This window comes from Ciconia boyciana, chromosome 5 (genome assembly GCF_034638445.1).
Source record: "Ciconia boyciana chromosome 5, ASM3463844v1, whole genome shotgun sequence".
NCBI classification, from domain to species: domain Eukaryota; kingdom Metazoa; phylum Chordata; class Aves; order Ciconiiformes; family Ciconiidae; genus Ciconia; species Ciconia boyciana.
Genome location: NC_132938.1, coordinates 78207053 through 78231597, shown reverse-complemented (window position 1 = coordinate 78231597; position 24545 = coordinate 78207053). Strand labels below are relative to the sequence as shown.

Here is a 24545-nt window from a genome sequence, read left to right as displayed (position 1 = left end):
CAGTTGAAAGAGTCCAATAGATTTTTAAGGGATTTGGATCGAGTCCTTAATTGACTCTGGTTTTAGAGTGCTGAGATGCTTTATTGGTGCTTAACATGGAGAGCATGGGAGATGTTGTCTGGGAATCAGCTGTTTAAAAATGGCAGGCAAAAGGGAGATACCCTAAAATATTAATTTCTCTAGAAAGTTGTGCTCAGGGCATTGAAGGTAAGAGTGTAAGGAAGAATGACAGAAAGGTTTGATTTAAAGAGGCTTGTCATCAAGTGAACAACTCCAATGAAGTGAATTTAATTGCAGTCATCCCCAAAGCTTGAAAAAAGTTTTAAATAGAGCTCCCAAATAGGTCCAATTGACTCATGAAAACACTCACTAATTGTGTGTGTCTGCCCATCATGTGACACTGGCTGGGCTGCATTAAACATGGAATAGAGTTAGTTCAAAATAATAGTTGAACTAATTGTTTAATAAAATCACAGATTTTGTTAGATGATTAACCTAACTTTATGTTTGTTATAGGCTCTGGAGAAAACATGCATTGGCAGTAACTCATTCCTTAGATTGCATTTTCCACTTCTTCCCATATATACTTCCTGCTCTCCTACCCCTAGGAGAGTTTTGTTATGATACTTGTAACAGTCTCATCTATTTGCCCTTACGGAGCATGGAGACTTCTAGAAACCAGACAAGAGCACACACTATTAGATGCAGCAAAATGTGAAAAGGATTGGCTCTAGTGCTTACAGAAAAAGCATAAGCAAAGGCTCTTTTCTGGCTTTCCTAACCAAATGTCTTTGGGCTGTACTCAGCAGGTTCACCTTTTGTTTTGTTTTGTTTTTACTGTCTAATACAGTAGAAAGCTTGGTCTTCCCCTTCTGGTGACTGTTGGGATGAGAAGACAGACTGCATTCCTCCTCCCTCAGAATTTCGGAGTCTTTTGTTTGCTAAAGATCACAGTTCTCTGCTGCTCTGTTCTGTTCTCCATTTCGCAGCCACAGCTGGGGAAAATATTTATGCTCATCTGTGTCTCTGTGGTGAACCTAGCCACTAGGAAAAAAACCAATGATGTTCCATAAAAATAATGATGCTCAATAATAAATTTGTGCATGAGATCGTATTCTTAATCTGAAAATAAGTATCAGAGTTCTTGACGTTTTAAAAAAAAAAGTCCAAAAAAGTAGTGAGCAGTATATAAGGAAGAAAGGAGAACCATTGCTCAGCAACTAATAATGCCTTTTAGGCTACTTGGTACCACTGCAAAAAGGAGGTTGGAATAAGTAATTGTCCTTAAAAGTAATCTCCACAGATATCCTTTATAAAAATGAAGCAGTTGGCATGGCATTAGTGTCATCTTACAGTATCTGTAATGGTAGGAATTGTGATAAGACACCTATTTAGTGAAAACACGTATTACAGGAATTCTGTTCAGCACAAGCTGAAGTAATTTGATGTAGGGCTGTAAAGACTTGTATACTTTTCTTGGGAACATGGAAGTGCCGTAGGTAAAAATATTGCTGTACCTTCATGCAATTGTCATCTGTATGCACTAAAAATAAAATCTAGAGATGACTGCCAAAGAAGTCAGTGGAGAGGTGCTATTTGAAGGGTGTGAGTAAAAAGTAATGTTATCATAAATTCCAACCAAACAGGTGAGGTAGCCTGGGGATATATCCTGTGCACATCCTGCACACTGCTTTGCAGGGAGACTTTTGTAGACCTGCTAACTATGCATTTAGCCTTTTCCTTCGCATGGTAGACCCCTGCCTTCCCCGCTTTGAGGAACAACATCGTGGTAGCTTCAGAGAGGCCAGGGAAGACAATGGGTTTACTCCTGTGGGAAGTAAAAACCAAAAAGGAATGATTTCATCACTTGCTTCTTTCTTGTATTCAAATCATCCCAGAGCAAATTTTCTTACATCAGTAAAAATGAGAAAGTATGTTGGCACTGTGCTACTTTAATTAGAGTGCTACTTAATACCACCGCAGTTTGTCTAGCAAACTCTGCCTGCCACCACCCTCCCAATTCCTGTCTGGACAAACAGAAAGTTTTCCCTCCTGGCGTAATGAAGAGCTGACCCCCAGCAGCTGACACCCACAAGCGCACGCTCTGGCAGACTGAAGCTCCTCAAGGGATCCATTTCATTGCGCAGCTGAATATGGATTGTTGCTGTTTTGTACAAATCTCACCACATGACAGATTACATCTTGCTTTCTCCAGGCCCACACAGATGGTGCGAGTGACTAACTGATGCCTCGATTTTGCACAGCCTACACACTGATGTCATAAGAAAAGGCTAATACCTCTGAGGTGAGTGTCCTTATTTGTTTGTATTCCAACAACAACAGTGGGAAATGCAACAATGGGGAAGAAATTAATAAAAGAAAAGCCCAACTTTGTATTAGGAGCAACTGACATAAAATGTGACGTGTAACCCAATGAAAGGATCATCGATATTAATTTGGTCTTTTTAAAGTAAATGAATCATTAGATGACAAAGCCTGTAAATTGATTCATAAGTTGCTGTCATTTTAATATGAAAACTCTGAGATTATTCTGTCTGAAAACTTGCAATCAATTATAAATGGAAATAACAGCTAAAATCCAGCGTTCATCTTGGCCAGGGTGCCCAGTGAATTTCACAAAATAGACGTCTGAGCACTCAGTGATATGCATCCTTGCCTGTATAATATATGCACGCAAACATATGCACTAAAAATGCTAGCCAGCCACCTTGATTTCATTTAATTCTTTAATATCATTAATTGCAATGAATTTGACTTCCTGGTCTTTGAGGGAAAGGATTTTATCATTATTTGCTTACTGAGTTTTTTTGTTGTTTTTACAAGTGACTTGTTGACTTCAGTGAAATGAATCAAGGTGTGCGATTAGTCAGAATGAAAGCCCTTAATGTTTATGGGAATAAAGTTAGCCACATACATGTCTGTTATTTTTCCCCGCAGTGAAGCACTCCTAGACAATGTACGAGTTTGTGATTGGTTGCAGTTGCTGAGGTAACCTATGCAATAGTATCTTCTTTAAAGAACTAAGGGTTTTGTAATAAGAGTTTTTTCATAAGAGTTGTATGAGTTTTAAAAAATTGTTTCAGTTTTTCAACCTTTTTGTCAGAAAGGAATTCATGCAAGCTTGAAACTGATCAGTTAAAATTTCATCTAGTTCCACAAAATTTTAGAGGAAGCCTTGTGACTGATTTTGTTATAACCATTAAACTTGTCCAGATGCTTCAGAATAGCCTCAATTAGAACGTCCATACCGAAGGGCTGGAGAATAGTTGAAAGGGAGGTACCAAGCAGGGCAAAACAGCCTTCCTTTTCCTCTGCCCCCTCCTTCACATTCTGGGGACAGCGGGGCCCGAAGTGATGTGACAGCGCGGGGTGGTGTTGGGTCCCCTGGGCTGGTTTGTGCCGGGAAGCAAGGGCTGAGGGGTGGCCTGAGGAGCAGGGCTCCCAGCAGAGCTGGCTGGAGATTGTCCAGCATTACCTGTTGTACATAGGCAGGCGTGCCAGCGTGATGGGGATGGGCAGTCTGTGGGACTGGAGGTTACCGCCCTGCAAGGAGAGTGAAATGGGGAGTTGGGAACTACCGTGAGGATGGAAAGTGCTGGGGAAAGGAAAATGAAAAAGTCGATGGAAAAACTAAGCTACAAGGTTACGAGGATTGGCTGGGGAATGAGAACATGGGCTTTGAACTTCAAGAAAGGAGGCGGGGATTAAGAAGTGGGGAAAGGAAACCCAGCTATGGAGCACATGGCTAGGAGCCATAGTGAGATACAAAAGAAAAGTAGTCCAGAGGACAGAGCTTGGCATGAGGAGCTGAGGAAAGATTTAGAAACAGGCTAGAAACCTGTGCCTGACAGCAGGGGAAGGGAAAGGAAAGGAACAGGGTGGGGACAAAGGATGAGGAGATGAGACAGGCTGGGAGTGGAGGGTGGGGCAGACAAGAGAAAGGAAGATGAGTCTGTGCCTATTTCAGTGTCCTCCTGGTTTTCATTCCTGGGTCTGGGGAGGATTACACAGCCTTTCCCTTCATCTGCTGTCAGAAGACTGGGAAATCCACTGATAACATGCATACATTGACCCCTACTACTGCTGCTCAATGTCGCGGGGGACAACCTTTTACTGTTAATGTCAGAGAGTGACTGTGGCCTGTGGCAAAGCTAGTGGGTCCAGCTTTATCTTCATTATCAGCTGAAAACTCCCTGAGGCTATCAGTAGAGAATTTGTGAGGTTTAGAGTAGGGCAGATTAACACCATTAACAGACCACTAAGGCTTCAGAGCAAACATTCAGACTGGTAACACCACCTCTAACTCTCGCTTTTCACGCTTACGTCTCTGTTGCTTGGAGTTTGCACCTTCAGCATTCTCTTTAAGGTACAGCTAGCTTTTCTTGCATGTCGTTGTAACGTTACAGGGGTCTGTAGAGAAGTTTTCCCAAATGCCATCTGAAGTACGAAATGGCTGGAATTCATGGCTGGCAACTGAACAAGGCAGAGGTCAGCAGCTGTCCACATTAATGTCAGAGCAAACTTCCTCTTTAGCATTCGCTGGTGGTTCTTTGGGCAGGCAATGCAGCTTCTACGGGAAAAACAACATGCAACCAGTAAAGTATGAGCAGGTCCTTCTCCTACCACTTTCCGGATTATCTGCTGTCATGTCTGTAAGCAGTGATATCTTTACATAGATAGTTGATTAGGAGTGAAAAAGCAAAGTCCATTTGCACATCAATTTACTATCACTGGGACAAGGACTATATAGCAACATATGAACCCTTTTTGCTCTTCAGGTTGCTTTCAAAGATGGGCATATTCTCACAAAATTTCCATCAAGTATTTGGTGGAAGACTGCGTTTGATAAAACTAATGAGGGTGTAACAAAGTGGTTCATGCAGGCATTCATTCTCTAATTTTTCCTGAGGGGAAAAAGGAATGTAAACTAAATAGTGATTCTCACGTAATGAGTATTGCTTTTGCATAGAAAAAGGCAGATCACTGAGCAATGTAACCTCCCAGATGCTTGGAAATTAATTATTGCAGGTCAGGTTTGAGATAATAGCCTGGACAGTGTTGGGAAAGTAATTTTTTGGCAGATAACAAATTCTACTTTGGCATGCGGACAGCAGATTAGTTTTTTAAACTACCACGAAGAAATGCGCTAAGCATCTCTCCAAGAAACAAACAAGATTTCACAAGAGCCAGTTGGCTTAAGTTGCACTTACAGTACTTGCAACTTCAGATATTGTAGGAGGTGTAGGTTCGTGTGCGGTAATGGTAAACTTAAAGACATATAGGAATGATTTCATAGCTGAGAAAGGGGAGAATTGTAGAAAATGTTTCACCTAAGCTAGTCATTGCACGGATGGATGCATTGGGGTGTGGTGGAGCAATAATAACTATATCCACCCCAGCGCTAAATGCTGCCTCAAACTCATTTGGGATAGTTCTCCCTCCCTAGAACTATAAGCTAATACAGCACAAGGGACTGCATAATTTATTTGCACTTCTAATAGCGTTCCAGGGCCTGTCGCTCCTTTCTCAAATACTAGTGTGCTGATGTCCTGAACAGTAAACTGTATTTGCAAGAGGTTTAACATGTTGACTGTGCTACTAGAATTCTGTTTGTGTTCTGCATGTGATGCTTGGTCTGTGACCTGCTCCTACATGGCGTTATGCTCTGGGGAGCCCTTCAGTGGGGCCTAGGTTTGGGGATCCATGGAAACCGTCCTGAAACAAAGAGAAAACAAATGGGAGAGTTGTGACATTCCTTCTGGAATACTATTAGTACAGATTGTTACCAACAGAGAGGGTTTTGGTTTTGTTTTTTCATTCTTGGTATTTTCTACCTACCAGCTAATACATTCTACAGAAATAATGCAGAGCAAGATTTTGGTTGAGCAACTGGTAGAAACTAAAGCCATGATATAGTAAAATAACATTATTTTTTCTTTGTAACATCTCGCTGATCTCATCTCTCCTTGCCCTTAAATGTGAAATGATGAAAGCTGCATGATGTGGTAACTCCTGTTCCTTGGGGAATAGTCTGTCTTTGCTATATTCCTCCATGAAGTTAGTTTGGCCTTGTACTATAACATACCAGTGAACGGAAAGAGCATTTTCCTCACCTCCACCTATATTTTAATTTCCAACTGCAGTCCTGTGAAAAATTTAGCATTCTCCAGAATTAGCCCATATGGAAGTTATGAATCTTATGACCCTTATAAGACAAGAACCTAATTTAAAAGAGGACAAAGAAGAATCTTCCTTGTTTGCAACAAATCTTCCACTGTTTCCTGATCACTTGCTAGGGTGCATAACACAGTGAGAGAGACAATTTTTGACCCGGAGTGGTTTGTAGTCCATGTGGAAATGTTTAGAGTGAAAATTGTTAGAATTGTTGCAAGTAGATTTGTTGCAACTGGCTCCAGGTGGCCCTGCTTGAGCAGGGGGGGTGAACCAGATGATCTCTGGAGGTGCCTTCCAACCTCAACTATTGTGTGTTTATGTGCAGATCCGCTTCTTAAATGTTTGTACATGCTCTGTCCAAATGGGTTAATGGGTTTCTTAAATGACAACAACACAGACAGACATTGGCTGCATTTTTGTATCTGCCTCACAAGCACTGATTTTTTTCCCCCCACTGTAGGGCAAAAGATCTCCCTATAATCTCTAAACGTGTGTCCAAGCATTTCCAGTGCAAGTGCAACTGCTTTACCCTGTAGTGATATAATGAAACTGAAACATGTCTTGAGCCATCAGCAGGGGGTAAGTTACTTCGGGACAACTGACAGGACTACTGTCTTAACGTAAAGGTCTTTAAACTGCCTTGACGCAGAGCCCACGCTGGGGCAGCTCAGCCACCGCTGTCCCAGAGACAGGAAGGACAGCTGGGCCACTGACCTTTTCAGCCACTACCCTTCCAGTGGCGTGGGATCAGGAGAGATAAATACCTAAATCATGATCTTACGGCTATAATGCAATGCTGCGAGAAAGAGATGTGGTTTTATGATTGTTCCCACTAAGGAATCTCTTACCTTAATAAATTTGGATTTCTTTGAAATCCAATTTTAACTCAAATTCTTTGAGTTCATGACGTTTGATTCCAGAGTATTTTTTTAAATGTCTTTTTCTCATTAATATTATCAGTCTTTATATTGACTTTGTTTATTTTCTTAGTCTGGAGTAATTTTGCTAATTTATATGTATTACTCTATATAATGTGGATACAGAGTGAGAGTGTGTATATGTGTTTGTATATACCTTAGAGAGACGAGAGTGGTGATTTTGCTAATTATGAACTCTAACCTCTATAAATATTTGTACTTAGAACACTATTTCTTGTTTCTCATAAGTTGAGGTCACTACTATCTCTCTTCTATCTGCAACAGCTGTCACTGCTTCTAGACAGTTCAGTTCTTTTTCCAAGTGCAATAGTTTTGGACCATAACAGATTTGATTTACTTCCAGTTTAAGCCTCACTGGATTGTTAGTTCTCTTATCTTCAGCCATCCTGGGCTGTTATGTTTCCAACATCAACCATTTGTAAAGACAACCCAAAACAAAGTTTTGGCCATCTGTGGTCATACTCGGATTATAAGCATATATTCAGAAAATTTTACTTTAGAAAGATATAAACAAGTGTCCACTGGTGCTTTACAGGAATAAAGTACTCTTCTGAATGGGAATGGGGACTACAAGAGGTTTATAATAGGGAGGAGATTTTTTTCTATTGTTGATGTGATTTCTTTCTACTATTTGTACCAGAAAAAAATATGAAGAGGGAAGAAATAAGCTTTTGTTTTAAAAAAAAAAAAAAAATTAGGAAATGTCATAAAGCCATCAGAAAGGTAAATGAAAAGCTGAACTTCTGTTACAGACTTTTTTTTAAAAAGTGGCCATGCAAGAAGACTTTCTCAGGCACTTGATAATATGCATATGTACTTAAAATACAGAAACTTTTTCTCATAAACTGCACTTACAAAAGTAGGTGAGCAAAAAATGAGACTGCTTTCTATAGTAATTAATATTTAGAAGAAAAATTCAGTCTGTTATAGACAGATTTGTGGCTGTATGCTTCCATCGTACAAAGCAGCTGAAGCATGCATGTGAGCTCCTGAGTGAACATATGAATATTGACCCAGAATATAAATATCAGCTGTTGATGGTGAAAGAACTAAGAATTCTGGGGAATAAATTGCTACTGAATTCTTAAACTCATGCTCAGACTTCGAAGGAAAGAAATACATTTAAAGTTAAGCAGTAAATTTTTCCTAGAAGTGTGTTATCTCAATTTAAATAATTCACTAAAACGTTAAGACACTTACTATATTTCATCTATCCAGATGTCTGCCTGGACTGCCTGCACAAAAGCCGTTCTCTCACATTAAGATTATCTTCCACTTGGAGGAAGCACTGAAGTGGATTTATTCAAGGGCCATCTACATCATGCCTATTTTGTGATTTATTTTTCTAAGCTGGGGGAGACATCTGGAGCAGAGAATGGTAACATCCAGAAAGTTAGAAGAAAAAGAGTGAGAGAGAGAGAATGCTCTTTCCCCTTTCTGATCCTAGTACAACTCTGTTCTTCACAAAACACCAGAACTACAAGCTGCCTTCCTCTCACTTTGCAAGCCCCTCTTCTCGCAGGGTTATTTGGAGGAAGAAACAGCCTCTCTTAATGCTAAGGATTTACCAAGTAAGACTGAATTGGAACAACTGCAACCCACTGTCAGAGAAGTCTAGCTAGGTCTTGGCTGTATATAAGGTCTCTTATCACTGCATTCTTGAGATTCAGGAGAGGGTGTGTGGTATAACATTGATATATATTGATGATTTGGAGAGCATGAGGTTTATCCTAACCGAGGCACTGCGTGAGGCCACACGACATGGAGGCTATTCCCTGCTCTGACCGAGACCTGGCACTCCCCGGCGGGGTGTTACCGGCTGTCTGGCAGCTCCTGCGTTCCTATAAACCAAGGGCCAGACTGAGTACTAGCGTAACAGTGAAGTCAAAGACACTTACAGAAGATTTGGCCGTGAGCATCGAACTCTGTGGAGGATGTTGCCCTTGACAAGTGAATGTCTGAGAATTTGGTGGGAGGCATTCAGCATCGATACGTGCTGGTGAAGTGAGGGATGTTTTTTCCACTGCTAGCTGAAGGCTAGACAACACAGGAAAAACTTCAAAAGGGACACAGCTTATCCATCTCTTTTTGGCTAATCGTTACTTGGATATGCACCAGAGAGAGAGGGATTGGGAAGCCAAGAAGCCCAGAGAATCAAGAAGTGCTGTGATGGACGGGAGGCCTGGGGCTGATGTTACATTTCTAATAGTTGGAAGCATTTCCTCCTGTCGTGTTGATACAAACCACCTGCCGATACGTCTTAATGGTGGGAAGATGGACAAGCCGAGGTGTTCCTGTGTGTCTTTGCTTTCCTGCGGTTTTAATTGCTTTTCAAAAGTGAGGGCTTTTTTTGTTTTGTTTTAATTTTATAGTAAATCAGGTCTTCTGCAGATTAATTTAGCATGCCTTTCAAACACCATCTTCACCTGTGTGACCAAACACACTGTGGAGACGTAGTCCTAGCAAACTGTCAAGGACATATGGCTGAAACCCCTCTAAAAGCAGCTTCCATGAAAGGGGATTAAAATTTTCTGGGGTTGTCGTATGGCAAGATTTGTAGTAGTAACTGCTGGGAAGTCTGAGAAAGTTGTAGACTGAATTCTTGCACTTTGGATTAAAAATTAAAAACTGATGGAGCTGATGGAGTTTGTTACTCCTAATTTGAAATATCTCAAAAATTACTCCTGCCTTTTTCAAGGTTTTTCTGTAACCGGACTAACAATATAATTTAGGTTTGGTTGTGGTTTTTATTGCTTTTTTTTTTTTAGGTGTTCCGAGTATGATGCTGCTGAGGGTCTCTAGAAATTTAAGTACTATATATTGAATAAAGGCAGTATTTGGATATACAGATGGCCCACAGTTATCTACCGTTGGAATGGGGTGTCTGTCTTGTTTATGAAGTGCCTCGTGTTCAGTACGACCCCAAAGTATGAAAGCAGCACTGGGTAAAACAGGGTTTTCTCTCTAAGAGGTCAGCTATTAAAAAATCTAGCTGGTTACAATAGAAGACAAGCACAAAAAGGCAGGTAATTTAGATAAATGGAACAGGTTAGAGAATAGGTCTCAGATTTATTTTTGAAGTAGAAGGAAGGTAGGGTTTAAGGCATTTTAACGTGGATTATGTTTTAAGCAGGCCAAAAGGAGGCTTATGAAGGGGGTTGGAAGCAGGGATAATTAATGGTTTGGGTGGAGGGGAAGTAGCTGTATGGGTGTAATTGTGCACAAGATCTGAGTTGAGGAAGGGTGGTGGTAGGGGTAATGTGGTTGAGGCCACAAGAAAGGAAAATGCTATTGCCAAAATTGCTTTAGTCAATGTTAAGAGGAATATTAATGACCATATTAAGAGGTTGGAGTGCAGAAGAAAGTAGAATGGAGAAAATAAAAACTGGTATGTTTTCCATTTGAAGAAAGAAAGGAAAATATGAAAAAAAAAAAAAAAGAAAATTGGCAGATCTTGAGCTGAGTGCAGATATGGGGAATATGACTTTCCATTTTGGCTCTCTGGTCTTTTATTTCTAGGTCTCACAGATGTAAGCCCCAGTGACAAGCTTCTAAAGAGCTCTCAAGCCCCATAATTTTACTTACAGCTGCACAAGTTTCTAAAGGATCATTTGGTAAGGAATTTGAGCCAATTACCTTACCCACCCCGCCACCACTGGGTTGGGCCCCATCATGGGGGCCAGGGCTCAGAAGACTCTCAGAAATATCAGGGCCCTGTCCTGTGACACACGGTGTTTAAGCTGCTGGCAGCTCGGTGGCAAGTGTACGGAGAGCAGAGGGATGCTCATGAGCGACGGGGCTGAAATCCTCATGCGCAGAGAATGGCGACAAGCGCGTGACGGTTGGCCGTGCCCGCGGCGCTGCGAGGGGGCGGCTGGCTGACACAGGGGTGAACCTGCGCCTGCTCCATTCATCGTGATTAAGCCTCTGGAGTGAGGGTGTGGGAAGCAGTGTGATTGTCACTGATTCTGGTAAAGAATTACAATTTATGGCTTGCAAGGGGTCAGAGTTGGGAAGGGAAGTTGACTGGCAACAAAGTGCCTTTATGTATGTGCTAGCAAAAGGAATATTACAAATTGCATATGCTGGACAGCGTGTCTTGCTTTGGCATTTATGTCTTCGTGTGGGTTGCTGTATGTTGGCTCTGTGAAGTGAAAAGACCAGTGTTGGCTGTCCCGGTTGGGATTGTCCGGGGCTGCTTGTGCTGCCTTTGAAGCCAGAGAGCTTCCCATGGTCCAGGCATGAACAGCCTGCTGCCAGGCAGGAGATGTGGGGCACAAAGCATGGATTTGGAAACAAACCTCTTAATCCTGTTTTGTTGTCGGCCTCAAGCACAGAATGTATTTGATGGATCTATATGCTTTATAAACTATGTATTTTAGACATTCTAGTAGTGTTGTTAGAAGGCTGGTGCCAGCGTTTTCTCCGGTTGCCCTTTGTAGATACCAGTTGATTAGTTTGCTACTAAAGAATGGGAACAGAACTAGTTTCTCTCCGGTAAATGCACAGAAGTGAAATGGTTGCCGCGTGGATTGTAACAGGTCAACACGTTTTATTATGTTGTGATTTAAACAATTTAATGCGATGCAGACAACTTCTTCTGGTTTAAAATAACTCTCCGCTTACTTTCTTTATAAAGCCCGAGGAGAAGATGTCCGACCTTGAAGCCGGCACGTTTGCTGCATCACGTTTCCAGCGCGGCCGGGACGATCGGCGGCGGGACCGATGCGCAGCGCGGCCCTGCCGCGCTCTCACGGAACCCAGCCCCGCCACTCAGGCTGGGGCTCCCCCGCCCCGCTCCCGGCACAGCCCGGCCCGGCCCCGGGACCTGCTGCCGCCCCGCGCCGCGGGGGCTCGTCGTGCCCCCGGGGCCAGCCGGCCCCGCTCTGCCCTGCGGGCCGCGCCGCGCAAGTAAATGCGGCTCCGCCACCGCCTCCCCGCCCGCTGCCCCGCCGGCCGCGGCGGCAGGGAGCGGCCCCCGGCGCGGAGCGGGGGCGGTCGGGGGCGGGGCGGCGGCGGGGGCAGCCCGGTGCCGCCGCCGGGGAGCCCGTCCCCGTCCCCGGCGTGTGCTCGGCTCTGCCTGCCCGCCCTCCTCCCGCCGGCCGGCAGCGCCGTTGCGCAGCTCCCGCGGACGGGACGGGACGGGACCGGACCCTCGGCCGCGCCGGGCAGCGGGGCCGGCCGGGCAAGGCTTGGGGCGGGCGGCGGCGAGGCGAGGCTGGACGGCCGCGGCAGGGGCCGAGGCCGCCCGGGGCTGGCGGCGGGGGGCGGCGGGGGCCCGGGGCGGCGGGGCGCCGCCGGGGCCCGGCGCATGGCGGCGGCGGGGAGCATCACCACGCTGCCGGCGCTGCCCGACGACGGGGGCAGCGGCGCCTTCCCCCCCGGGCACTTCAAGGACCCCAAGCGGCTCTACTGCAAGAACGGCGGCTTCTTCCTGCGCATCAACCCCGACGGCAGGGTGGACGGCGTCCGGGAGAAGAGCGACCCGCACAGTGAGTGTCCCGGCGGGCCGGGCCGGGGCCGGGGGCGGGCGGGCGGGCGGCCCGTCCGCCCGGGGCAGCGGGGCTCCCGAGAGGGGCCGGCGCCTCGGCGGCCGTCCCGCCCTGCCGAGGCATCGGCAGCGAGCTTTGCTTAGAACGCGTGTGTGGGTACGCATACGCTTGTACACAAATCCACGCGTGTACGTACGGACGTACGGTTTATTGATATGCAGGGACCCGCGTGTGTCGCAGCCGGGGGCTCCAGACCGCGCCGGACTTCCCGCGGCCGGGTACCACTTCGGCATCGGTGGGATGTCCTGGTGCAAACTCTCGCTGGCGTCTCCTCATTCAACCTGCTGCGGTACAGAGCTTGTCAAACGCACAAAGGTTTGCTTGCGTGCTTGAAGGTGTCTGAATTTGTTTGCCTGGCTCTTAAGTGGGTGTAATGGCACTTGACTGCTTTACATGGCAGCGGTAAGTACGTTAGTTGTGTAAAGGTGGAAAGAAGGTTGGTTTTTTTTCCTACTGTGGGTAAGTCCTCATGAATGGAAAGTACTCTTAGCGTACAAGTACTCTTAGGAACAGAGGTGTAAATTTGTTCAAGGAAGCAGGGATTATAACAAAGTACTGTCAAAGCACCTTTTGGGTTTAAAATGTTGCATGTTGCGATTTTTTTTTTTTTAAAACTTAATTAAGGATGGATAAAATACAGCTAAAACAAAACCTGTGGATTCTAGCAGAAGCAGTTTGTCCCCTGATACCTGATCTTTTGAGGGAGGAAGAGGCTCCCAAGCAGGGAACAGAGCCCGAGGGTTGAGTGGTTGGAGTGGTCTGAGGGTCCGTGACCTGAGCTCGCCTCTGCCATCTGCGGTGCCCGGTGCCCGCTCGGACAGGCAGTCTCGTTCCCTACGAGGAACATGCGTGGGGCATGTTGCTGTTACAAATGCTAGCTGTTCTTTGTCCCAAGAACAAAATGCCTTTTTGCAGACCTCAGAATATTTTGAAAGTATTCAGTATGGAGTTTTTGCAGATGTAGCAGCAAGTTTTTGAAATGCCTGGGAGGTATTTCCTTCAAAATAGGTACAAGGAGTTGCTGTATAGCTGTCTGTCAGATAGATAGTCTCAGTGCGATTCCTGGTTTGAGAAAATTTGTTACTGTACAATGTACAATGTGTGCATCTCGACCAGGCAGCAGCCTGCCTGCAGGCACTTGGCATAAAGAGCAGGTGAAATGTCTTACTGTGATTCTTCATCTGTTTTGCACCTGTGCTCTGAGTGATAGATGCACAGACTGGACTAAAGTCAGAGGACGAAGAGGAGAAGGAAGTGAGGAGACAGACCAAAAAGTTCTTAATATTACTTTCTACTTTGGACATTCACTATTTGCAAAAAAGCTTTTCCAACAATTCCAAAGAAATACTGTAACAGACTCTTCCCAAACAACAGTATTGCCAAGTTGGGCTTCAGTCGGAGGCTATTTTATTTTGTGATTCTTTGGTAGAAATACTGTACATACAATGGGCTGAAGATACATGTGGAACAATATATTTTGGGAAAGTTAGCATCCCTTATTAGGCCAACTAGTATTCTTAGGAAAAGCTATAGGAAGCTTTCAGGCTTGGTCCTACGCATTTGCATTTCCCTCTTTCTTGGATACTGGTTTAAAGAGAAGCGTAGTCGATGTTGTGCGAGTAGTAACAAAATATATTTATTGCCAATACAATGCAGTAAATTATTGCGTGCGGACTTTTCAAATGTTGATGCCTAAAGCAAAGTGTTAATTTACCATATAGGTAAGTGGTTTGGTTTTTACACATACCAGTTGGTTACTGCACAGGATCAAGTCTGCACTGGAAAGCGTGCAGTAATATATTCAGCTTGCTTTAGCCTTTTGTATTTGGGAAATATGGGAGTTCTTACAGGAAATAAGTCTCATTAGTTCATCAAACATGTCATCTCACCCCTAGAAGTAGCTATGAAAATATGCTGGAAACTTGCTGCAAAGGGAGGTGATGTTGGGTCGGGGACGTACAGGGCTGAAGCTGGGTCTCCAGACGTTGCCACAGCTGTCGGGTTCTTGCCTCATTCAGTGCTCTGCTGCTTGTGGTGAGAAATGCCGCAGTGGTGCGTGGTGTTCTGTGCTCGCCTGGCTGGGCCGAGCTGCCCTGAGTGGTGGTGCTATCCATCGTTGTCATCTTTTTCATCGTCGAGCTCCCCATAATCGTCTCCCCCCTCCCTGCTTTTTTTTATTATTCTGCCAGGAAAACTAGTACTAGTTTTATATTCTTGAATCTGTCTAATGTGTGTTTTCTCTTCCTTTTGAGCCTTATCGACACTATAAGTTTTTTAACTGACTTCTCATGCTGCTTTCCTAGTAGTGAATTATGTTTGAAAATCTTTCTGGTGTTGGTGGTACTGCCTTACTCTTTCCCTTCAAGTTTCTCTGTTTTGCTCTATAGCTTGATTTTTGCTGTCATTTCTTTCTGGCTCTCCGTTTTGTCTCTGTACTTTTCTTCTCTGCCTCTTCAGTCCTATCTGATCACTAGTCTTCTTTTCCCTTTCCTTTGGCACTTGTCTCTCTGAAGCCTCTCTGTTTTCCTATCCTTTTTCCTCTTGAGTGACTGGTGGCAACAGGTAAAGGAAAAACTGAGTTATAAATGACTGGCGTGGCCTCTGCCCTGTGCTGCAGAAAATCAGCTGCCGGGGAGCTCTTCGGGTACCCCTCAGCTTGGCACTCTCTAGCCATCTGCAGAAAATCCCTGTGTTTACGAAGAGCAGTGTGTAAGTGTGATAGAGCTGGAGGGCTGGCGGGACTCCCTTCCAACAAGTGCTCCTAGGTACAGGAGTGCCACCGTGCCTGAGCTGCTCCCTTGTCCCCTGCTGTCACGCTCTCCTTTTCTCATTATCAGACAGCTCTGTGTTTGGTGTTTTTTTTTCTTTCTTTTTTTTTTTTTTCCTGGAAGAACTCTAGTTCTGAGAAGTAGAGAAATCAGTGCTTGAAGCGTCAGCAAGGCATGTTGCTATGCCATCACATGGCTCACATCCTTAGCATCTTTGTTGTAAATACGTCATTCGATACGAATCTGCGCGATGCTGAACTCTGACCTGGTGAATGCTGCTCTGTGGAAGTCCCTGTGAAATCTTGTAGTATGCCTGGCAGGTCACATTGGCATGGCAGACGGCAATAAATCTTCGACAATGTGAGAAGATTTTTTAAAAAAATTTTTAAAAAAAACAAACAAAGAAAATATATACCTCAAATAACTCACGGTGCTTTTCTTAGTTAAGTAAAAGGTTTTGTAAGATGGTTTTGAGAAAAGAAATATAATGGCTGCAGAGAATTTGGTTTAGAAGTCTAATTAAAGGACAATCAGGAGAGATTCTTGTGGTAGTTGCTATTCTTACGGATTAATTATACAAAATAGCATTTGATTAGCACATCCTCATTTTTACTTTTAAAGGAAGTTCTTATTTTAGAAGGCAAATGACTATCTTCGTATGTTTCAGACCAAAATCTAATACTGTAAACAAATTTCTATTATCCATGTCCTTTTTTGCTCCCCCGCTTCTGCCTCTAGTACTAAGGGATGGCTTGTTCAAAGTATGCAGTCTGTTTTATGTCATGGCACTGAGAGTTTTGACTGTTTTACACTCGCCCTATTCACCTTGGTTTATTCATAATTGTGTCGTTAGTGAAATTGGGAATGGAAGTTTACATCCTGTGTGCTGGAGGATTGGAATCGTATGATTCACGCAGCTAAAAAACAGGACAATACGTCTTACGTGGTCGATATTGCCACATCTGACGTGTGTTGTACAGTGACTTCAGTGAAGTGCCCCTTTGGACGTACCCTGGGGACTTCTGCTGAGTCTTTTTCCCTTGAAGAGGTACGTTTCAGACAAACAAGAAACAGAAGGCACTTTCTTAGGGTTCTGCTGTTTAAAGCAAAACAAAAAACATGTCTTTTTGTTGTTGTTGTTGATCAACAGCTCTTGATTTATGCCCTGGAAAACGTACAAAGAATGCAGTCTTTTTGGAAAGGCTTTTAGAAACCCTCTGGAGGTGTTTGCCTCAAAGAGGCTACAGTGCCGGTGAAGGGGAAAAGCAAGGGGAATGGAAAGGGAATGCTTATCCATACATTTTAGAAAATGTCTAATAGCACAGCTGGTTCCCTTCACAGTTTCCCTCACTGAGGAATGATTGGCATTTATATATTTCCATAATTTCTCAAGCAGCGTTATTTCATGGTGAGCATAAACCCAGGCGTCCAAGGAATCCCGAGCTGTTCTTGTCCACTCATTAATGAGGTGACAAGGCTCCAGCCTGTCACTTGGAAGGGATTCAGCAGTGTGAGCTTTTATCAGCCCTGCAGATGTCTGAAATACCTTCTTCCTGCTCAGTAGCTGGCTGCTCTTCCACAAATATCTCAAGAAAATGTAAAATAGGGTAATACTAGTCCAGGAAGATGTCTTCTTAAGAAAGTTCCTTTCATAGGTAGTTGTTAATGTTACAATTTTTACTCGTATCATACGTGACATTGAAATGGTTACGCTGTAAATGTTTTGAACAGACTATATTGAAGCATATGCAGACTTCTAGAGCATACCGGCTTAGTCAAGAAGATAGAAATTTGATCGCTGTTCGTGCAAATGAAAGAAAACTGTGATCCTCAGAAAGAAAAAATGGAGCAAATGACAAGAAGTGTTTTAGTGTGAAGGTTCAGTACCTGGTGCTTAGTTTTTTATAGGTGTGTAAGTTATTTGGAACTTGGAAGATCTCCTCTCCAGTATCGGTGTCCCACAGACGTGGCTGGAGCTGTTGACAGGGCATCCTGTTCCAAATCTTAGCACTAGGTAAGAGTTGACTTTTTTTTTTTTTTTAAAAAAAAAAAAACGACTTGGCCCTAAACGTCTGAGTATATTGCTTCTACCCAAGTCCTTCTGAAAATGGACTCTTTTTGCGTTACTTTTGATCTATTGCACAGACCTTAGCTGGTTTGCCAAATACTAATGCTTTGCGACATGGTCAACACAGAAATTCCTCCTGGCTCTCAGATGTAGCCATTTTAGGGAATGAACTAGCAGAGAGCTCCTGTGCAAAAAAAAGTTGAGAATATGCTTCCTTTGGGTCTTTTGCTTATTTTGTCATAGAAATACCATCATACTGTTTTCTGCCTGGCCCTGCAGGGTAAGTTAATTAAATGAATAAATAAATTACCTGTGTTGGTGGGGCATGCTGAGGGATGGTGCTGTTCAGGGGAGGATGATGCTCTCTCATCTGTTGTCATGTCCACTAATCTTCTTACCCAGACTTTAGAGAGTCTTACCCACCCTGAATGCGCATGACTGAGTAGCGGGTACGCTCTGAAGATGGAGCAAGGCAAATACGAGATGTCTCCGGTGAGCAATGAACTGTCCTGTCTCTCCCAGCTGTTTTCCACCCGGTTTGGAAAGGGCTGTTGGAAGAGTGTGGAAGGTTCCCAGGGCACCACCATCCACAGGTACACTAGAGGGCAGGATGTAGCCCTTAAATCTTCTCACAGGCTTTAGAAATCAGGAGCGCTTATAGGTACTTACATATTCTTGTTTACAGAAAAACATGGACCGACTCCTGCTTAGCCGTTGCACAGCCATAGCTGAGTGAGTAAGACAAATAGAGATACCATATAGTAGTTTGACAATATACAGTGAAATTATGGAGATAGTCACATAAATGCAGATTCTTGCAAAAGCTGTCTTTATGACCCCCTTATGTGGGTAGACTAAAACTTTTGGTAAAAACTCCAGCAACGCATGTATGACATTTAGTGCAGTCAGAACGAAGGCTCTGGGACGTTTGTTGTCTTGATAAAATGGAGACGCGTATCCCTGAATTGCTTATCAAGAAAATGAGATCAGGTGGCTGCTAATGACTTTTATTTGGCTAATACTTGAAATTTGTGCAGCTGGTTCTAAGAAAAAGTTTATCCTGTGGCGGAGATGGATTTAAAAGCATTTTACAGAAGGTGAACTATGTTAGTAATGTTTTTTAAGATGTGATTTCTTTTGACATACTAGATGAAGAGACTAAATTTCAGTTAGCTAAAACTGGTGGATTTGGGTTTTTCTCTCCTTTTTTTTTTTTTAAAGTGTTTTTGCTGTATATTACTAAAGAGTCTTAAAAGTTGTTCAGGTTCATCTTCTGTAATAAAAGTGGGTTCGTGTTCTGTATTCTGTAATAAAAGCAAGAGAAGTGCCAAGTGCACAGACAGTTGAACGGGCAAGAAGAGACGTAGCGTTGGTTTTGGCAGTAGAGTTAACAGTCACAGGGTTCAAAAGATGCTTGACGATAAACCTGAGAAAAATGCCTTCTTCTCATATTCAGTTTCCACAGAATACATACACCTATCATATTTTCTAAAAGAAAGGGGACCTGTTCCCCTGCAGTTTTTTGGGTGGAATTCTGTTTGATTGCCCTTTAATTAATCAATGTCTCAACCTGAATTTTAAATCATAATCTTTTCAGTGACGTTTTGTTTCTGTAAGTTTTTCCCAAGTGCCTTGGATTACATATATGGCAAGCAGTTGTAAAAAAGAATTATTCAGTGGTTTCTATATACTTGAAGTTGTTAAGACACTGAAGTGAAACATGTGACAAGAGTTTCTTTGAAAGTTTTCCTCTGAGCTTAGTGGTTTTTTACCTTTTTCTTCCTTTTTATTCCCCAGAAAAATATTTTTGTGGTATTTCCTCATTTGTTCAAGCAGTTTGAACTAAATCCATGAATCCATCCGTAACTTGTGATGTGAACAGGAGAAGACTGAAATTTGTATGTTGATTATTATGGGTTTTAGCACTCTTGGGAGCGTTGCCCCGGGATCACTGGCCACCTGTTGTTTCAAAATACTTGAGAGGTGATCGATTGTACTAAACTGGTTAATAACCCTAGAAACAATGGAGCTTTTTGACTGTTGGTGGCAGCATGTTCAGTGCAATTATCTGGTAAAAACAAAACGGACTATATAACCTTAATGCAATCCAGTTTTGAAATAAAGGTTATCCCGAGAATGCTCAAGTTACTGTTACTGAAAAACGTACATACTTGCATGAAATCTGTGAATTGAATGTCTATACCAGGTGGTATTTGAAATGTTTATGGCATGACTTTTGAAGCCTAAAAGTTGGTAATGAGATTGCGTTTCAGTTCTGATGGAGAATGCACAGCCTTTACTTTTATTAGTATCTGCTTAAGACCGTGCATTTCAAAATAAAGCAACTCTCTCATCATTTGTCATTTTCAGTAGTGTGTTTTGTGACAATATATGGGTAAACTTGAGTTCCCGTCTGCCTCCTGCTGCCTTCTGACTTCTCAATAAAAATATTTAAAGGGTGACTCCCTGGAGTGCTGGTGGCATTTCAGGATTGTTATCTTACGTAGTTTTTTGTTTGTTCAGGGTAGGGCCAGATTTTGACTGGAGCCTGATATGATCGTCCGAGAATATAAATGAGATGATGTCTGCAAAGTTGGGTGGAGGTCGTCTTGCACAAACTGTCATGGTACACTTCTGGTTGAGTGATCCTGTATGAACTTATCATTCATGTTTGACTTGTAGAGCTTGAAAACCACATTGCTCGAGTGATTCAAAGGAGAAAGATATTAAGGGTACTAGGAAAGGGCAAAGTAGGAACTAGACTCCATAGCCATTTGCAGTGGCAATGTGGTGAAATTATATTCTTGTATTGTGGAGCTTGTTAGCTTGCCTCTTACCCTGTGATGAGACTTGAGCAGATCTCATAAAAGAGCAATCATTAGGATTCCAGCTGGAACGTGCAAGTCACAAAATCCTCATACTTGTGGCTACGAAATACTGCATGGTGATGTGTTTTGTAAAAGCAAGGATAGGTATCAGCTGTGATACAGCTTGAAAATATTTGCAATCGGTTTCTTGGCTCTTTGCTTTCTACTCTCAGGCTGACCCAGCCTGGTGCCCACGATGCCTGGTGTCCATCTGCAAACCTTTACCGTGCGGATGTGTTTTATTAGACGTTCTGTTGCCATTCTGTGGTGGTGCAGCTCTGCGGTTATTTTTGATGATGTTCTTAACATGCTCAAGTGTATAGGGATCAGAGCATCTCAGTCTGCGCTTGGTACACCTCTTTTGGGGAAATGCCTGTAGCACCTCTTGGGCCTGGCACCATTTTTTTGGCAGACTGTATCTTTTCTTGGTGTTTCTGGGTACTGGGAAACAAAGACTCAAGTGTTTTGTTTCTATCCACATGTCCCCTCTTTGCCTTCCCCTCCAACCCCCCAATGCTGTGTTTTAACATCACCTGTTGTGTTGTCAGTGGTGACTGGCCAAGGGATCCTTTGGTCAGACACGTCAGCTGCTCTAACAAGTCTCTGCTGCTAAAGGGGATGGTGTCTCCTCTTCCTTCCCCCGGTCTCCCCTGTGCCGTAGTTGGCACCACCTCTAGCACCGAGTTCAGCAAAAGGACGGACTGGTTTGCTGAATGGGCAGAAAAGCATTTGCTCTCTCTCCCCCTTCCACTGCGTTAGTTTCTGATTGGTTTAATGCATTGAAGCAACTCACTGAGGTGTCAAGAAAAGTGCCAGAGCTGGTGCGAGGGAGATGGTAGGAGTGTGCAGCTGGGAGTGTGGGATGGAGGGACATTTCCAGTGGCAGCTAGCGGTTCGGTTGTCACTGCCTGTCTTGTGGTATCACATCCTGAACCATCTCATCTGTTAAAATGCAGGACAAGATACAGTGTCTTCCCTGATGGGTGACTTGAAGAGGATGAACAGATAGAGTCCATGTGGTTGTCACCTATGTTACATTTCAGGTTAGAATAATAATTTTAGGGCCATATTAGAGTGAGTGTTAATACAGTCCCACAGCTCCGGGAAGACCAATAGTGAGACTGAGATTTCTGGATGTAGAGAACCACACCTGTAGAGTAGTTTGTGCAGTACTCCACTAGGTCCCGTTGATACCTGTGGCAACAGAGACGGATACAAAAATGCGAGCATTTTTTAGTGTGGAGAAGCAGCCAGTGAGGGCCATATAGAGGACGTAGGGGCAGCTGCTGTCATCTCTGTTTGGAAGTCACCTGGGGTATCCTGCTGCACAGACTTGTTAGGCTGAGCAGTTTCTGGGAAATAGTGTATGGATTCAGTTCACTGGGTTTCTCCCAACTGTAATGGAGCAATTGGGATGAATAGCTAAACGTGCGTCTGGCCGTGCCTCTGAATATGTGAATATGAAGGATTCATTTTGTGGTTTTACAGATGTTTACAGAATCACTATGGATGTTTTACTGACAGTAATGTAGTTCATTCAGGAAAATTGAGGAAAAAGACCTACAATGCTTCTGTCCTTAGAAATGCAGGAATTGCTAAAAGCTGAAGAGGTCTACAGAACTGTCCCATGTTGCCAGTTTTAATTTATTTCAGTCCCAACCTTCTGCTTGCTTTACTGCTTCAAGAAGCAATGTCTTCCAGAGTGTTTAACTGTCTGTGCTTGAGCTAGTACCAGTGATTGTAAGGTGTTGCTATTTGCGATTGAGGAGCAGAGCAAGGTGTCTCAAAATGAGGCTGAATTTCAGTGATCAAGCTCTAGTACCATGGATCAGTGTTGTCTGTGTGATATTATATTAGGAGAAAATGCTGTTAGGAGTGAGAGACATCTGGCCTGCCTGATGATTTGATGCGACATAAGACAAGACTGTGTGATTGCTGGTGCTTGTAGCTGTGGCATACTTTGGGAATGTGCTCTTGCAGTGAAGTCTGGAGCAGCGTGGAGATTTAAACCAGTAAATAGATTTCAGCCAGCATAGCGAGTACTAGTAATGGTCTGGCTGAAGCAGGAGAGCATCAAGGAGGTTCTTCCAAGCTGCAGATGGTAAGGTCTCTCTTTTGTTGTCAGGAAGGTGCTCGTGTCCCTTCTTAGGATGGTTTGAAGGTATTCAGAATAAGCAGTGGGTTTTTATTTGGAGAGCTGGAAGCTGGGGAAGTGACTACAGCCTGATCCCTCTCTCTGTGGTCCTGCAGACCCAAGTTCTTGGCTCCCCAGTACAGGCTGGGTCCCACGGTGTATTCTGTCTGCCTTCACAGGGGGCTGTAAAAGTGAACAGTGTTACTCAAATATTTAAAGGAAAGTCTAAAAATGCACTGTGCATTTTATTTTTCAGTGTTGGGGAATTTGGTTTCTTACAAAGAAGAACTCTTTATACTCACGCGAGGCTGCATTCAAAGGCAAATTGGAGCCTTTTTGTGAAGACTGGTTCACTACTGTCCTGGCTCAGCAGTGATTGACAGCTGTTGTCCTTCATTGTGGCTCATGCTGTTCCCCTGTAGAGGCATTATTTAAATATCAGCATAGGGTGGATACACAGCTTGATGGAAGGGGATAGAATAGATGGAGGAGGAAGTAAGTCTCTGGGCTTAATGTCGTGTTTGCATTGTTCTTGCAGTAAATGAGGTGGACAGGCACAGTGAAATACTGTGTGTGCATGTGTATGGATTTTGATTGGTTTTTTTTGTTGACTTTTTGCAAAAATATTTATTAAAGATTCAATGATTAATTCAATTTCATTGGTATTGGAGATGGGGAAAATGCAAAACGAACGTAGTCACTGTCTCTTAATCTTTTGGCTGGATTAAGAGCAATCGACTCTAAAGGGCATCTTCATTCATCAGAACTCCTCCTTATCAGCTTGTTATTTCTTCCTACTCCTGTCTGCTCTGCCATCTCCCTGGCACCCTGGGTGCCTGACACAGTTCCTTTTTCACTGCTGTGCTTTAGACTCCCTTGAAATCCAATTTGCTCATTCTTCTTGGTGTTCTTAAAATCCAGCTTTTCCTTTCCATCTGGGACACGAAGGCTCCTTATGCCTATGAGTTGGCAATTTCTCACCGCTGTGCTGGCAGCCTTTTCCTTTCATCTCATTTAATCTGTTATCCTCTGCTCTGACATCAGTTACAGCCCTAAAATACTACTTACTACTGAATAGTTGTTGTGTGAGTTGTAGGTGAAGAAGGAGCACTAGAAATACCTTTTAAAAATGCTACATTTTACCTTCTGTGTCTTCTGAAGTGACATTCTTGGGCTTGTCTCTGGTTGTCCCTGTTTTTATGTATGCTTATTTTGCTGCAAGTGAAAAACAGGTCATAGTTACAAAGAGATTAGTGAATGCATGGTAAACATGAAGAACTGAAATCCTGCAAGTTCCGTATGCATCTTCTGATATTAGTCAGTGACATCGTTACGTTGGCTAAATGCTTGCACCAGCTTTGTTTTAAAGCTGAACAACTGGAAGTGGTTATTCTGTGATTTACTTTAGTCAATAATAAGTGAAAGCAGTGCCAAGAAACATGATGGATTACTTTACCCTTGTTAAGAAAAGCCCTTTGGGAAAAGTCCTAAAAAACATGTGTGAACATGCATTCATTGTTTTGATAAGGAAACCCTCAAACATTGTTCTAAATCAAGAATTTGGGGTAAAAGTATCGGTCACTTGGAGACTAGGCTTTATTACCTCTACCCAGTAATGAAAGAAGTTCTTCCCTGGTAAAGTTAGTAATTTTTTCTGCTTGGTTTTGCCCTCTTGACTTTAAATGATGCAGTCAGCTCATCTGCAATGACAAGGAGACTGCAGCGCGGCAGCTAGGTATTTGGAAGAATTTTATACGATGGTGTACTTGCAGTGTCTGGCATTTGAAATCCTTACGTAACGCCAAGCAATCGCTGTTTACTTTACTCGGCAGCACAAAATACCAAAGTTGTGTTTTGTAAGCAGCATACAGCAACTCTGGTGCTTTTAACTTTTAAAGGACTTGATGAAGTTTGATCAACCAGTTTATGCAAGCCGTGTGAGATGGAGAAATGTAATTGTGCGTGTTTTACACGTGGGCACACAGGCAAGGAGCACTAAGCCAGACTGTTGCCAGAAATGTTG

General features: G+C 43.4%; 1 protein-coding gene and 1 long non-coding RNA gene across 2 annotated transcripts in view; both read left to right on the top strand.

Moving 5' to 3' along the window:
• Positions 1–11772: 11772 nt before the first annotated feature.
• The window catches only part of FGF2 (fibroblast growth factor 2), a 30352-nt gene continuing 17579 nt past the window's right edge, over positions 11773–24545 (top strand). The window contains 4 exon segments of the mRNA XM_072862751.1: positions 11773–11853; positions 11856–12080; positions 12083–12196; positions 12199–12625. Of these exon segments, the coding sequence (XP_072718852.1) occupies positions 11785–11853; positions 11856–12080; positions 12083–12196; positions 12199–12625 (835 nt within the window). The 5' untranslated portion in view covers positions 11773–11784.
• On the top strand, positions 16579–19897 carry LOC140652249 (uncharacterized). The gene is made up of 5 exons (XR_012042701.1): positions 16579–17467; positions 17765–17801; positions 17924–18114; positions 18207–18253; positions 19319–19897. It is a non-coding gene; the product is annotated as an uncharacterized lncRNA (long non-coding RNA).